The sequence below is a fragment of the Elgaria multicarinata genome, chromosome 1, assembly GCF_023053635.1.
Source record: "Elgaria multicarinata webbii isolate HBS135686 ecotype San Diego chromosome 1, rElgMul1.1.pri, whole genome shotgun sequence".
Classification (NCBI taxonomy): domain Eukaryota; kingdom Metazoa; phylum Chordata; class Lepidosauria; order Squamata; family Anguidae; genus Elgaria; species Elgaria multicarinata.
This window is the reverse complement of record NC_086171.1, coordinates 35355605-35368964: the sequence shown is the minus strand read 5'-3', so window position 1 is coordinate 35368964 and position 13360 is coordinate 35355605. Positions and strand designations below refer to the sequence as shown.

The 13360-nt window shown below is 39.0% G+C and overlaps 2 protein-coding genes across 2 annotated transcripts in view; one reads left to right on the top strand and one right to left on the bottom strand.

The window, feature by feature from the left end:
• Positions 1-4597, bottom strand: part of LMBR1 (limb development membrane protein 1) — a 281805-nt gene extending 277208 nt beyond the window's left edge. The window contains exon 1 of the mRNA XM_063125954.1: positions 4589-4597. The gene's annotated coding sequence lies outside the window, so the exon portion shown is untranslated. The remainder of the gene's footprint in view (positions 1-4588) is intronic.
• UBE3C (ubiquitin protein ligase E3C) overlaps positions 1-7012 on the top strand; it is a 75233-nt gene extending 68221 nt beyond the window's left edge. The window contains exons 22-23 of the mRNA XM_063125932.1: positions 439-569; positions 5313-7012. Coding sequence (XP_062982002.1) covers positions 439-569; positions 5313-5483 — 302 coding nt within the window. The 3' untranslated portion in view covers positions 5484-7012. The remainder of the gene's footprint in view (positions 1-438; positions 570-5312) is intronic.
• The last annotated feature ends 6348 nt before the right edge of the window (positions 7013-13360 follow it).

The following is a 13360-nucleotide window of genomic DNA, read 5'->3' as shown; positions in this document are numbered from 1 at the left end:
TCTGTGGCTGACTAACTAGCGGTAGCCAAGGAAATAACCAACGGTACCCTCCAAACAACGTGATAACCAGTGGTGGTTCAAATAGCCGAATCTGCACAGTGTTGATTATTTCAGCCAAATAACCAACCATTGGTTAAAAAACTCCCTCCACACAACACGATAACCCATGGTGGGTTAAATAACCAAATGCCAACTATTTAAACCACCATTGGTTATTGCGTTGTCTGAACCCGGTCTGTAAGAGCTGTGAACAAAAGCCACAAAGAATAGTAAGGTAACATGCTGCATGGAAACGACCTTTATTGAGCATCTGTATGACTCATTTAAACCTTCAATTGTATCAGTGTGTTCAGAATACACTATTGTTATCTTCTAATGATGTACAATAGCAGTGCTGTTCAGTTTAATGCAATTTGATTTACTTTTGAAAAATTGTAGGTGGCTATTCTGCAGATCATCCAGTAATCAAAATCTTTTGGAGAGTTGTAGAAAGTTTCACCGATGATGAAAAACGTAAATTACTCAAGTTTGTGACAAGCTGCTCACGGCCTCCTCTCTTGGGGTTTAAGGTATCTGTTTTCCTAATACAGCACAATCATGATTTAGCAATCAAAAAAAATAGTTTAACAATTAAGGACATTATACTTCATCTTCATTGTTATTTATTACGGTCGCAGACCAGAAAAATCAACACCCAAACATACAAAGGATAGATAAAAAGTGACATAAAAACAAAATACAGCTTGATGAGTTGCTTCTCTCAGAAGGATTGCAATGTTATTTTTCTAATTTGCATTGAGGTCATGAGAAACCATATTACTTTCAGTAATATGGGAGGACACATCCCTTAAACAGATTAATACCAACGTTGTGGGATTATATCCAGAAAAGGCTGTTTAATAAAGGAAAGATTAACTTTTTTCTGCATTCCTCATACATGTTACAATGCAAAATGACATGTTCAACTGATTCTATTGCTCCAGAACCACAGGGACATATCCGTTGAGGGCATTATACAATAAATGAGGGTAGACACCATTTGCAAGATTAAGTGTTCGAGATTGTGTGTATAACTTAGACTGCAATCCTATACACATTTATCTGGGACTAAGCCCCATGAAATACAGTGGGACTTACTTTTGAGTAAACATGTATAAGATCATGCTGTTAGTTGCCTTTATATTTAACAACTTTATTCTGTAAAGAAACAGAGCATTCTAAGCCCAGTCCAAGGAATGGAACCAGTTTGCTGGTGCTTAACGTAAAAATGGTGGCTGTTTGGATTGAATCATCCCTAGAAGGCGAAAGTAAAAAATGTTTTCAATTGCTGAGTTGTCCAAATGAGGATGGGGTGGAAGGAGGCCATGAGCATACAATAAAACATGGTAGCTAGTCAAAGAGACATAAGGGCCATAGGGGAAAAGGCACACGCCAGAGACGTCTAGACAGGGGCACCATCTATAGGTGTTTCTGTGTAATTTACAATATGGGTAGCAGTTTACTTTGAAATGAATGGGAACCTTTGAAATGAATGGGATCTATGCAAGAGTATACTGCTGAAGGAGAACATCTTGGTGGATTTTGCCCATAAATGTAAAATTACTAACGTCTTGTTCCAGACCTGGAAGTTGAAATGCCATGTTTTCTATTGTTCTTAACTGATGATTACAGCAGACAAGTTAATCCAAGGCCCTGTTACAGTATTGACCAGTACACAGGGCAGGTCCTACTGTTAGATAAATCAGATCATGTGTCATATTTTAGGAGTATCATTCAAGGACAACACATTGATCAATTATTTAGTGTATTGTAATACTTTTACCAAGCTCTGGGGTTGGGGGTTCATCTGGATTCCAGTATCAGAATTATTTGGTCCAATTCTTTTAGGATGCCCATTATGCAGATGACTTATTAGCCAAGCTGTACCCATTAAATAAAAATGCATGAGTTTTGGATTAATGTACAAAACTTTTTCTATATAGCTGGGTGGATAGGATTTTGTCTTCCTCCCTGAATGAATATATTAACTCTCTGAGAAATAAGTTTTCAGATCTGGCTTATCAACTTTTCTCTCTCTCTCCCCCCCACCCCATCTAATTTATATTTTTGAGTTTTCCCAAGGTGCCTAGTAGCAAAACAGAATTGAACTATGGATTAGTACAACTTTAAATACCTTGGTCACTCCCTTACAGATACTATACCTACCTGGTGCAATATACCCAATACATATTATTTGGCATGGGGAAGTGGATCAGAAAAGACCTCTTTCTTCCATGAATGGACAGATGTCTGATTAGCAGTTTGGCTGATGAATAACACACTTCCGAATATCAAGAACAGTTATTCAGTTGAATCCAGATTCAGTCATGTGCACCTGAGCTGGTGGAAGCAGATTTCCCTGTCTCCTTTTCCCCACGGCAGCTATTTCAATCCCCTTAAAATGCCACACAGATCTCTGTGTGTTCAGACAACATGACAGTCAATGGTGTGGTAATAATAAACTCGACACTTGTTTATCTAGGGGGTGCATTCCCCACACAACTTGATAAGAATCAACTGTGGTGTGGATTAGGAACAGCATTGACTATTAGTCCACACTGAGTTGACTCACTCCGTCACTCTCTCTCTCCCCCCTTCAGTCCTCCCACTAGTACCCCATCAGCCATTGCTGCTGAAAACCTATCCTGCTGGTTGGACTAGAGCAGCAGCCACTGCTTTGACCACTCTTGTCTTGTGACTCTGTGGCTGAGGAAATAACCAACAGTGGCAGAGGAAATAACCAACAGTAATTCAAATAGCCAACTCTGCACAGCACTGGTTATTTGTGTTGGTTATTTCAGCCAAATAACCAACCATTGATTAAAAGAGGTTGCTTATTTCCCAACATGATAACTCACGGTGGGTTAATTAACCAACTGTCGACTATTTCAACCACCGTTGGCTATTGTGTCGTCTGAACCTGGTCAGAGAGTCAGGGACTCTGCTGAATGGGGTGAACTATGGTACAGGGGAATGCCTAAAAATTGGGCAGTGACACCTTCTGTGAGCCAAGACCTTCTTGGAACTAACCCATTGTTTGCCCACCAAAGTGAGGTAGTGTTATCATACTGTACCCAAGCAGTATAGGAACCTTCAGAAAAGCAGTATAATTCTGTGTCTATAATAAATGCTTCTGCTGTACTTTGAAGATGAAGAGCGCCATGTACTGTAAGTAGTAATTCGTATTTGCCATGAAATAAGTGGATTCATTTAATGAAAAAAAAAATTGAGGTCACCAATTAGCAAACTGCCTTCGGTAATTAATTGTACATAGCTGTATTAAAATAGAAGATAATTAAATGTTACTGTTAAGAACATAACTTTCTAGTAGTCTGGCTTTGAAATCTTGTCCATAGTACATTGTGGAACCTTCACCTTTTGTTAAAGTTAGTTCAGACTCATTTAGAAGAATGCTGTGTATCTTCAAATGCTTTACTTATAAATAGCACCGTCAGGGCTTGCACTATTTTTTTTTAAAGGGAGTCTTCAACACCAGCAGCTTGAGCTCACAATAATGTATGCTAAAGCTAATTAAAGTTTAATAAGTTTAATAAATGAGATTGTTACAGACAAAAAAAAATCATTAAAGTGCAGTTGGAAACTGTTAAGTTCTAATCAGGTCACACAATAAATTGATGATGCTTCTCGCTCCTCTGCTATTGCAAATTCCCGTTGCACAGTATTTAATTATGCAACAAATGGTGCCCTTGGCTTGACATTTCAATATAGAACTTCATTTTTAACACTTTTAAGGCTTAAAGTAGGAAAATTCAATTAGCATTTTGAAAGGAACACTAAAAATACAGCATTTTAGCTATGACATACATTTTAAAACCTCCATTTAAACTATAATTTAACTTAAAATCTCATTAACCTACTGGCTTGGGATGTTAGTTTTTCTCTCTCTCTCTCTCTCTTTTTCTTGTCGTTTTTGAAGTTCCTAAAACCAATTGATCTATTTTCACTCACCTAAGCATTTGATGAAATTAAGTAGAGTTTTGCACATTTATTTATTATTTATTTATTACATTTATAAACCGCCCCCTAGCCAAAGCTCTTTGGGCGGTTTACAAAAGTTAAAAACAGTGAACATTAAAAACAAATATACAAAAATTTAAAAGCATATAAACCGCAATATCATTTAAAACAACTATTCTGGGGTCAGTTAAAAAAACTCAGCATATATTGTTAACTGCTTGGGAGAAGACAAGTAAGAACATACGAAGGGCTCTGATGCTGGATCAGACCAAGGGTCCATCTAGTCCAGCCCTCTGTTCACACAGTGGCCAGGAACCAACAAGGCAAGACACGGTGCAACAGCACCCTCCCACCCATGTTCCCCAGCAACTGGTGCACACAGGCTTACTGCCTCAAGTACTGGAGGTAGCACACAACCATCAGGGCTAGTAGTCACCTGTTTAGCAAACCTTCTGTCTAAAACACACTGTAAAGAGCTATGAATATGTTGTGTGTGTGATCCAAGATCTGCCTTCCGTTGATGGAAGGGCTTCACTCATGTAAAGTGCTTCAGCCTGATTTGAGGGGATACTTCCCTCCCTCACACCTCAGCTCACCCCATTCAGCAGGGTCCCTTTATGTTTCCAGGGGGATGGAAGGGTTGCTGGGGGCGAGGAGGGCTGCTTTCACCAGCTCTGTTGCACGTGCCCAATCTGTTCAATGAAAGTATTAGAGTTATAGTTGACTTTATAGGGAATGTATTTTTGTTGAGTACCAGTGGATACAAATATGTCAAGCAAGTAGAAGTTTTGTTTGCATAGTGCATGGTAATATCTGAAATCAAGGTGTGTGTTTATTTTTAATTTAGAGTCTGGAAACCATATTGCCGTTTAAGCTTACGCACATTTATGCTAGTCCACTGGAATATTCTGCATTTAACAGTTGACCCCCATGCTGAGTCACACAGTTTGCACTGCTAAGGAAAATGGAGGAAAAAACAGTCTAAGCCCCCTGTGTACTCATGGAACTACTTTAACAGCTCTTCTAATGCTGCCCAAAATCTCAGGTAGTACATTAGTGAGCCATCAAATTGTTGAATATGTGAAATATAAAAATTACCTGGTAAGGAAAAGAACACCTTTTAGCCATCCATGTTTCAAGGTTTCTAGAAGCTAAATTTGTGTCCTTCTCATATAATTTTGTTTTGGACTTAGCAGTTTCTTTAGAGCCATAAAGGAAAACAGTGTTTAGAAATGCTGATTAAGTTTGCTGTAATTGCTATTTCATCTTTTCTCCCCCCTCCCCCCCATCCCCAGGAATTGTATCCTGCTTTTTGCATACACAATGGAGGCTCCGATTTAGAGCGACTACCCACTGCCAGTACCTGCATGAATTTACTGAAGCTTCCAGAGTTTTATGATGAAAACCTTATGAGGAGTAAACTACTTTATGCCATTGAATGTGCTGCTGGATTTGAGCTGAGCTGAGTCGAATGGAGATTTTAATCAAATGCTCTGTTGAGGAACTAATCAGTGCCTACTCCATAAGCAGCACCCATACCAAGCAGATTAAGGGAATTCCATGTAGGTTTCCATTCATATCTCCTATCAAATACTCTCAAGTAGGTTTCAGTTTTAAAGCAAGACGTTAGCTTGCCGTCATTCATTAGCATTTAACTGCATTGACGCTACATTGTTCTGGTTCAAAATAAGGAACGCTGTGTGCAATTCGGTAGGCTTTCCAAGAAAGAGCGTATTGGGGGCACAGTAACATCTTAGTGAAAATAACCAAAGATGAAGCTTTGGCTTCGTGCTGTTCAAATATAAATAACTCCACAAGCTGGCAATAAAGCAACATACAAAACAGCCCATGGGGGAAGAAACAGGGTGATGTCTTTGGGGAGGGTAGCAAACAATTTGCAAGTGTCCTGGAACTGAGAGGCTAAAATATGGTTAGGAAAAGTAGTTCCACGTCTTGAAGTGGCAGAAATTGTTTACAAAATCTTTCTGCAATGGCAATTAATTGCAACTGGGGGAAATACATTTTTATTACCATGGTAGTAAATGGCAGGCATTGAGAGAGAAAATTATTTCACTTGTGTTGTTTTCTAAAACAAAAACAAACCTTCAGTAAATCTGAATGGACATGCCTATTCCTCAGTTATTACCTTAACTTGTGTCATGATCAATCAAACATGTTACAATGTAACTAGCAATGTTTGTTTTTTCTCTCTGCTGTTCCGTTTTCTCCTCTGTGCCTATAGGCTTTTTTAAAAAATGCATTACACTTCTTTGGCATATAGAATACATTCAGTAGTTGTGACTTTGGAAAATAAATACTTGTAACAACTATTAAAATAAATTTGAACTGGCGCATCAGGCTTTTATCTTTTATATCTGAAAGCCTGCAAGGTGTTCACATACCCTCTTTATAGCTTTCCTCACCTGGAATAACTGCTTGGTGTGAAAACTGGGCTGCCTTTTGTTATTTGTCATGAATAAGCAGCTATGGATCCGTTGACTTAGCAAGTCTGCTTGGACAGGGGAATGGGAGGGTATTATTTGACAATGTTTGATTGCCAAGGGAGACAATAGTTTCATGTGAAAAGAGGTAGTTCGGAAGGGTCACGGCACTGGGGGTCAGCATTTGTTTTCACGTGCAATTCTCACTAAATTATTTTTTATAATATAATTGGAACCTAAATCATTAACAGGTAGAATCAAGTGCATTCTTTATCATCAATTGAAAGAGACCTGAATACTTTACAATTTGAGGCCGCTCCATTGGTGGTCCCCGAGACCGAAAACTATTTTACTGCTGGAGAAGCTCCTGAATTTCATATTTAATTAGCAGTAAACAGCAATATATTTTAAATGTGCAGAAGAGCTCTGAGTGATTTTACGATGTTTACTAGTGTTAGTACAAAAATGTATAATTTCATGATTTGAATAAATGAAGTGTTAAAAATACTATTTGTAGTCTCCATGTACAGAAATAAAACAATTGTTTTCTTTTTGGTTTTGCTCTAAGCTGTATTATTTATGGCAACTGTTATGGTACTCTGCTTGTTCTGTTCCTGAGAGTATGCTTGTATATTTATTTATTTACAGCATTTTTACCCTCCTCTTCATCCAAAAAAGGCTCCCAGAGTGGTTTACATAGATTAATAGGAAGACAGTTGACTGCCTGCCTTGTGTTTTTTAAAAACATATATAGGTTATGGAACGTAATGCAGAAGGACTGTAGAAACCCTTAGCAGACTGCTGCCTTCTCTTAAAAGCAAAACCCGAACACTTTCCTTTTTAAAGGTATTATTTATTTTATAATCCGAAGCATTAAATATTTTTGAAATTATTTTTCTTCAACTGAATTAATTTGTTTGATTAAAATTGTCACGTTTGTAATTTGTAAAATGCAAATTAAACTTTTTCTATTGAGTCACAATATTTCCAAGATTTTATTGGACTTGTGCCGCATTATTATAATGGCTGGAAATTGCATTTACGCCTATTCTGCAAGCATATGGCACAGTTTGCTAAATGTCGTCACAGGGCCCATCTACACCAAGCAGGATATTTCACTATGAAAGTGGTATGAAAGTGGTATATAAAAGTCAGGAGCCACACTACTGCTTTGTAGTGGTATTGAAGTGCACTGACAACTGCTGGGTCCCATTGACACATACCATATACCACTTTCATACCACTATATCCTGCTTGGTGTGGCTCCTGCCTTTTATATACCGCTTTCATAGTGGAATATCCTGCTTGGTGTAGATGAGCCGACAGAGACCAAATTGAGTAGAACCAAGGATGAGGCCCCAGATTTTATAAGGGCACTAGACAAAGCCAGTGGGCTACTTTAGGTGCACCTGATGATGACGATTTTATTTATTTATACTTTCTCCCTTTGCACATTGCAAACTTTCATTGATTTTCTTCCATTTCAGAGGTGGTTTGCCATGTGGCACAACAAACTACTCTTCAAGAAAAACTCGAACAAAGCATCGTTCTCTAGATTCTGGCCAGTTTGTATACTGCCCAGAATAAAATTATAGAGTTTATACACTGCCAAAAGAACTTTGGTTCTCGGGTAGTTTAAACCTGTAGTAATCAAATGAATAAACTGCTTGCAGAAGCCCTCGTCAAGGGTCCTACTATGTACTTTGTACGGCCAGCCTAATATTAGAACAAGGATTTTGTATGGCGCAAGTACATTCTATAGGGTATAGGTGATTGTTGTACCACCTCACTATACTTGGTCTCTTCATAGGTTGTGGAATTTCATCGATGTGGGACCATCGCTACCCAGTCCTGCTATGAATGTAATAGTAGGACTGAAGGCTAAGAAATGTTCTTCATGTTCAAGCTGCTTTCCTTTCAACTGTCTTAATCTTGAGACCCAAACCTATGAATTGTTCATTTTATAATTTACTGCTTTCCAGCCACCTAACTCTGCATTATCACAATTTGTGGTATTGCACTTGTGGCAGGAACCACTATAAGATAAAGCCCTGGTGCAGCAGCATTTATTAGCTCTGTGGTCATCACGAGCATTTGGTGACTGGAAAGGGCACTCAGGAGGCATTAGCAAAGACACCATATGTGATTGCCACCTTAAGAAGCATTGGCGGTAAGCTGGCACAAACCTGTGTCTTTTGATAGCAATTGTGCAGATCTGGGGTTTGTAGCAAGCACATCTAATACCTGGACACTGAAGGCTGCAATTGTCACCTCTGTGATCATTCTCTTATCACATACACTTTTCATGCATAGCATGATGTATGGTGTTATCTGTATTGCCTGTATTTGTATATGTTTACAAACATGTTGAGCTTCACTATAGTACAGTATTCTTAGAGCACATCTTCCTAGTCTGTGTGGTCACAAAGCTTGCCGTGGTCAAGTAGTGATTGCAACAAGAGCAGTGGCGTGAGCAAGCCTAGCTCTGCCCTACAAGTTGCTGCACACAAAGATGAACTGTAGATGAGTATCAGCCCGTTTTCTCGTCCCAGGTTGCTTTACTGTATCTTTCCCAGGGCCTCTGTTCCTTCCACCTTCATCCCTTACGATCCTCAACTCTCTTTGCTGTGGCTGTTGTAGTGAGATGCCCGTGAAATGGAACTGTGTATGCAGACCTGGCCTAGCGAGCTGGGTTTTGTTTTGTTTGCCCCATACTTTGGAGAGTGTTTCCCAACTTTCCTAAAACTAGCATTGTCAGTTGTGTCACCCAGTTAAAACAAAGTTTAGTTGAATGCATGAATTCAGGTTGAATAAATCCACATATGAATGGGGGAAAAAATAGTTCTAAAGCAAGGTGCTGGATGGACGGAGACATTCTTCCTTTGTTTTTAGGTGATGCATAATGCCTGCTGTGATGCAGGCATTTTGAAAGAAGCATTCCCTGCTGTGACAGGAGGAGGAATGCTTCCTTTAAGATGGTGCCTGCCACCCACAGTACTAGCACTATATAGGCAAAGCAACAAGCTTGATACCACTCACACCTCTTGTTTTTTCTTAGGAATTTTCATTTCCCAGAATTCCAAATTGCCACTGCTGGAATCCATTTAACATCGCAGATACTGACGGAAGCCGAAATGTGTAGCAGCACTACAGATCTATTCTTTCTGCTGTAGTCTTCTCTTCCATATATATATGCACACACTTTTAAATTTAATCAGGAGCCCCTTTTAAGTCGGTCAATATAATCAAATCATTGACTAATGCAACTATAGTTGGTAGACCATGATTGTGCTTTTGAATTTCTGCAGCTGTTTAAGGTACTGAGCCATGCTTCTCGCCTGCCCAAGGACCTCTACTTCCCTTACTCGGCTTCGTCCTTTTTCTTCTGCTGCCCCTTACGCCTGGAACGCTCTTCCAGAACACTTGAGAACTACAAACTCAATCACAGCTTTTAAAACTCAGCTAAAAACTTTTCTTTTCCCTATAGCTTTTAAATATTGAGTTTGTTCTGACTCTATACTGTTAGCTTCACCCTACCCGGTGCCTGTTTACACTTCCCTGTGCCTGTTTGCATTCTCTTTCCCTCCTTATTGTTTACTACAACTTTATTAGATTGTAAGCCTATGCGGCAGGGTCCTGCTATTTACTGTGTAATCTGTACAGCACCATGTACATTGATGGTGCTATATAAATAAATAAATAATAAATAATAATAATAATTTGTCACACACAAGAAGATGGGAAGGTTTTTTTATTTATGTTTTTACTAAGTTAAAAACCAAATAATGGGTTGGATCCAGATCTCATACTTAGAGAAGACCTATTGAAATCAAGGTACATAAATTGGTCATGGCTAACTTAATTTGCATTGATTCAATGGGTCTAATCTGATTAAGTCTGGATCCAACCACTGTATTTATGCAACTTTTTCTAAATTAAATACCCAAGGTTTGAAATAATACAAGGTAGGTTTTTTTTTATTACCAGTGATCATTAGATCCTTTCCCCAGAAAGGGATAGAATTCCTTAGCTTCTGAAAAATTATTGATTAGTTTTAAAAACCCAACTCTTAAGTTCTCATAGGCAAGAAGAAATTAATGCACATATGCGCGCACGCACACACGTGGTGAGTTGATTATGATTATTTTTTAACATTTCTACAACTATAGCAAGATTAAGGGTATAATTGTATACATACCTGGATGTAAGCCCCATTGAACCCAATGGGATTTACTTCTGAGTAGACACATATAGGATTGCATTGTAAATTGGTCAATTGCATACATATGTATGCATACACATTACACAGAGACATTGGCTGAGTTTGGACGAAACGCTAATCAATGGCGGTGGGTGGGTAATAGGAGCAGAATGGGAAACAACCATTGATTAGCGTGTCGTCCGAACTCAGCCAACATATACTTATCAGGGGAATCTTGGTCTGTCCATGTAACAGTTATAGTCCTCCTTTATGTGCTCCCCACTTTGAGGCAGTGCCTTGAAGTAGTTGCTGTATAAACAAATATAAATAGAATATTAGTGGCAGAAAACAAGAATTCTCCAAGACTGAAGATCACACAGGTGGTAATAAGTGGTTCACCGTTGTTGTTGATGATGATGATATTTTTTATAGTATGTTATGTGCATTAAAGGCAGCCTTCGATTAATGCTAACACACAACGAATAATTAATCTGTTTCTTATACAGATATTACACAACCACCTCCTAACCATTTCCTCCCAAGTGAGGAAATACCAGCTGACTTCTCTGGGCTATTAACCACTGAATTGCCTAACAAGGAATGGTAAGCCAGTAACCCTAACAGGGTCTGAGAAATACCTGTTTCCAGGGCTGGCCCTATCATGAGGCAGAGTAAGGCAACCACCTCATGCAGAAGACACTATTGCCCTGCTCGTGCTCTTCGCTCCTCTGACGCCATGTTTCTCACCTGCCCACGGGTCTCTACTTCCCTTGCTCGGCTTCGTCCATTTTCTTCAGCTGCCCCTTACGCCTGGAACACTCTTCCAGAACATTTGAGAACTACAAGTTCAATCGCAGCTTTTAAAGCTCAGCTAAAAACTTTTCTTTTTCCTAAAGCTTTTAAAACTTGATTTTGTTCTGACTTTTATACTGCCTGTTTGGTGCATTCTCTTCCCCTCCTTATGGTTTTATTATGATTTTATTAGAATGTAAGCCTTTGCGGCAGGGTCTTGCTATTTATTATTTTACTCTGTACAGCACCATGTACATTGATGGTGCTATATAAATAAATAATAATAAAATAATAATAATAATAATTTCTCCTGTGCTCCCTTAGTAATTGCCATCCATTGGAGAACAGAATTGTACTTGCCATATGGCCTGTCCTGGCCCCCTAAACTAGCTTAGTGTGCTCAAGTTCAATGGAGGACGGTGTCCCATCATCTTACCAAAGTCCTTCTAGACAAGCCCTGTGCTGTGAAATGGCCATGCCATCAATGGCAACCAAAACTGTTGAGGGGCTGGAGCAATTCGCCAATGAAGAAAGGTTAACGATATCTGGGGGGAAAGGCAAGTACGGAGAGGCATAATAGAAGTATAGCATGGTGGGGAGAAAAACCCATAATACCAGAATCTGGGGTCATCTAATGAAGCTGCACACTGAAATTCAGGGCAGAAAAAAAATACGCTTCTTCACAGAGCACATCCTTAAACGATGGGATTCGCTACCTCAGCGTGTACTGATGGCCAACAACTTGGACAGCTTTAGAAGGGGTTAAGTACATTCATGGATGGAGGTTAAGGTTATCAGGGTCTACTAGGCATGATAGCAATAGGCTACCTCCAATATCAAAGGGAGGAGATATCTCTATATATCGGTTGCTGGGGGGGGGGGGGGCGGAGCTGGACGCCATGATGGGTAAGATTTCTCCTTGAGACTCCCGTACGGGGGGGATCTGAGAACTTAATTATCTCATTCAAAAAGGCATGGGTCGTCAATGAAAATGAAGGGAAAGGACTATGACTTTTAAGTGAGGGTGAAAATCTTGTTTTTGGAAGCAGAATCAGTATAAGGAGGGAGAAAAGCAGCCCGGTGTCTCTGGCTGTAAATTAGTCAGACGGAACGGAAGGGGGAGCGATGAAAATGAAACTGGTTTTGTGAATGTCAGAACTCTTACGTCTCTCAGTCTGATAAAGAAGGTGAATTACACTCCTTATCTGAGAAGAATGTCTAATTGGCAGTAAATTCACCCTTTAAAAAGCATCGAAGGAGGAAGTGTTTATCTGCGTAGAAAAAGAGACGGTGCGGATTGTATACGGGATATTAAGAGAGTCAAAAATAGATCCATGCCGAATGTTAGAAAATAAAAAACAACAACAAAAAAAACAGTTGTACTCTCAAAATACAGCTGTAGTGGTAGTGAATGATGGTGTGACGGATAAGATACGACTAGCCAGAGGGACAAGGCAAGGATGTCCACTCTCGCCGGTCCTGTTTGTAATAGTAATGGAATTATTGGCGAATGCAATACAAGAAGATGAGGAGCTTGAAGGAATAGGTAGTATGAAAAAAATTAAATTGAATATGTTTGCAGATGACACGCTGCTAACTATTAAGAATCCAATAGAAAAGATGGGGAGAATTAAACAGCAATTGAGAGAATTTGAGGATATTACTGCGTTAAGAATAAACTGGTCCAAATCAGAAATGATGCTGTTTAATTATACTAAAAAGGAAGAGAAGGATTGGGAGGAAAAGGGAAGAGAAATGAGAGTTAAGAATCAGATTAAATATTTGGGAATAAAAATTACGCAGAAGTTAGAGAGTTTAGAGAAAGAGAATTTAAATGTGTTTAAAAAAGAAATTTCAGCAAAATTGGAAAAATATAAAAGATTAAATTTATCCTGGTTTGGAAGAATAG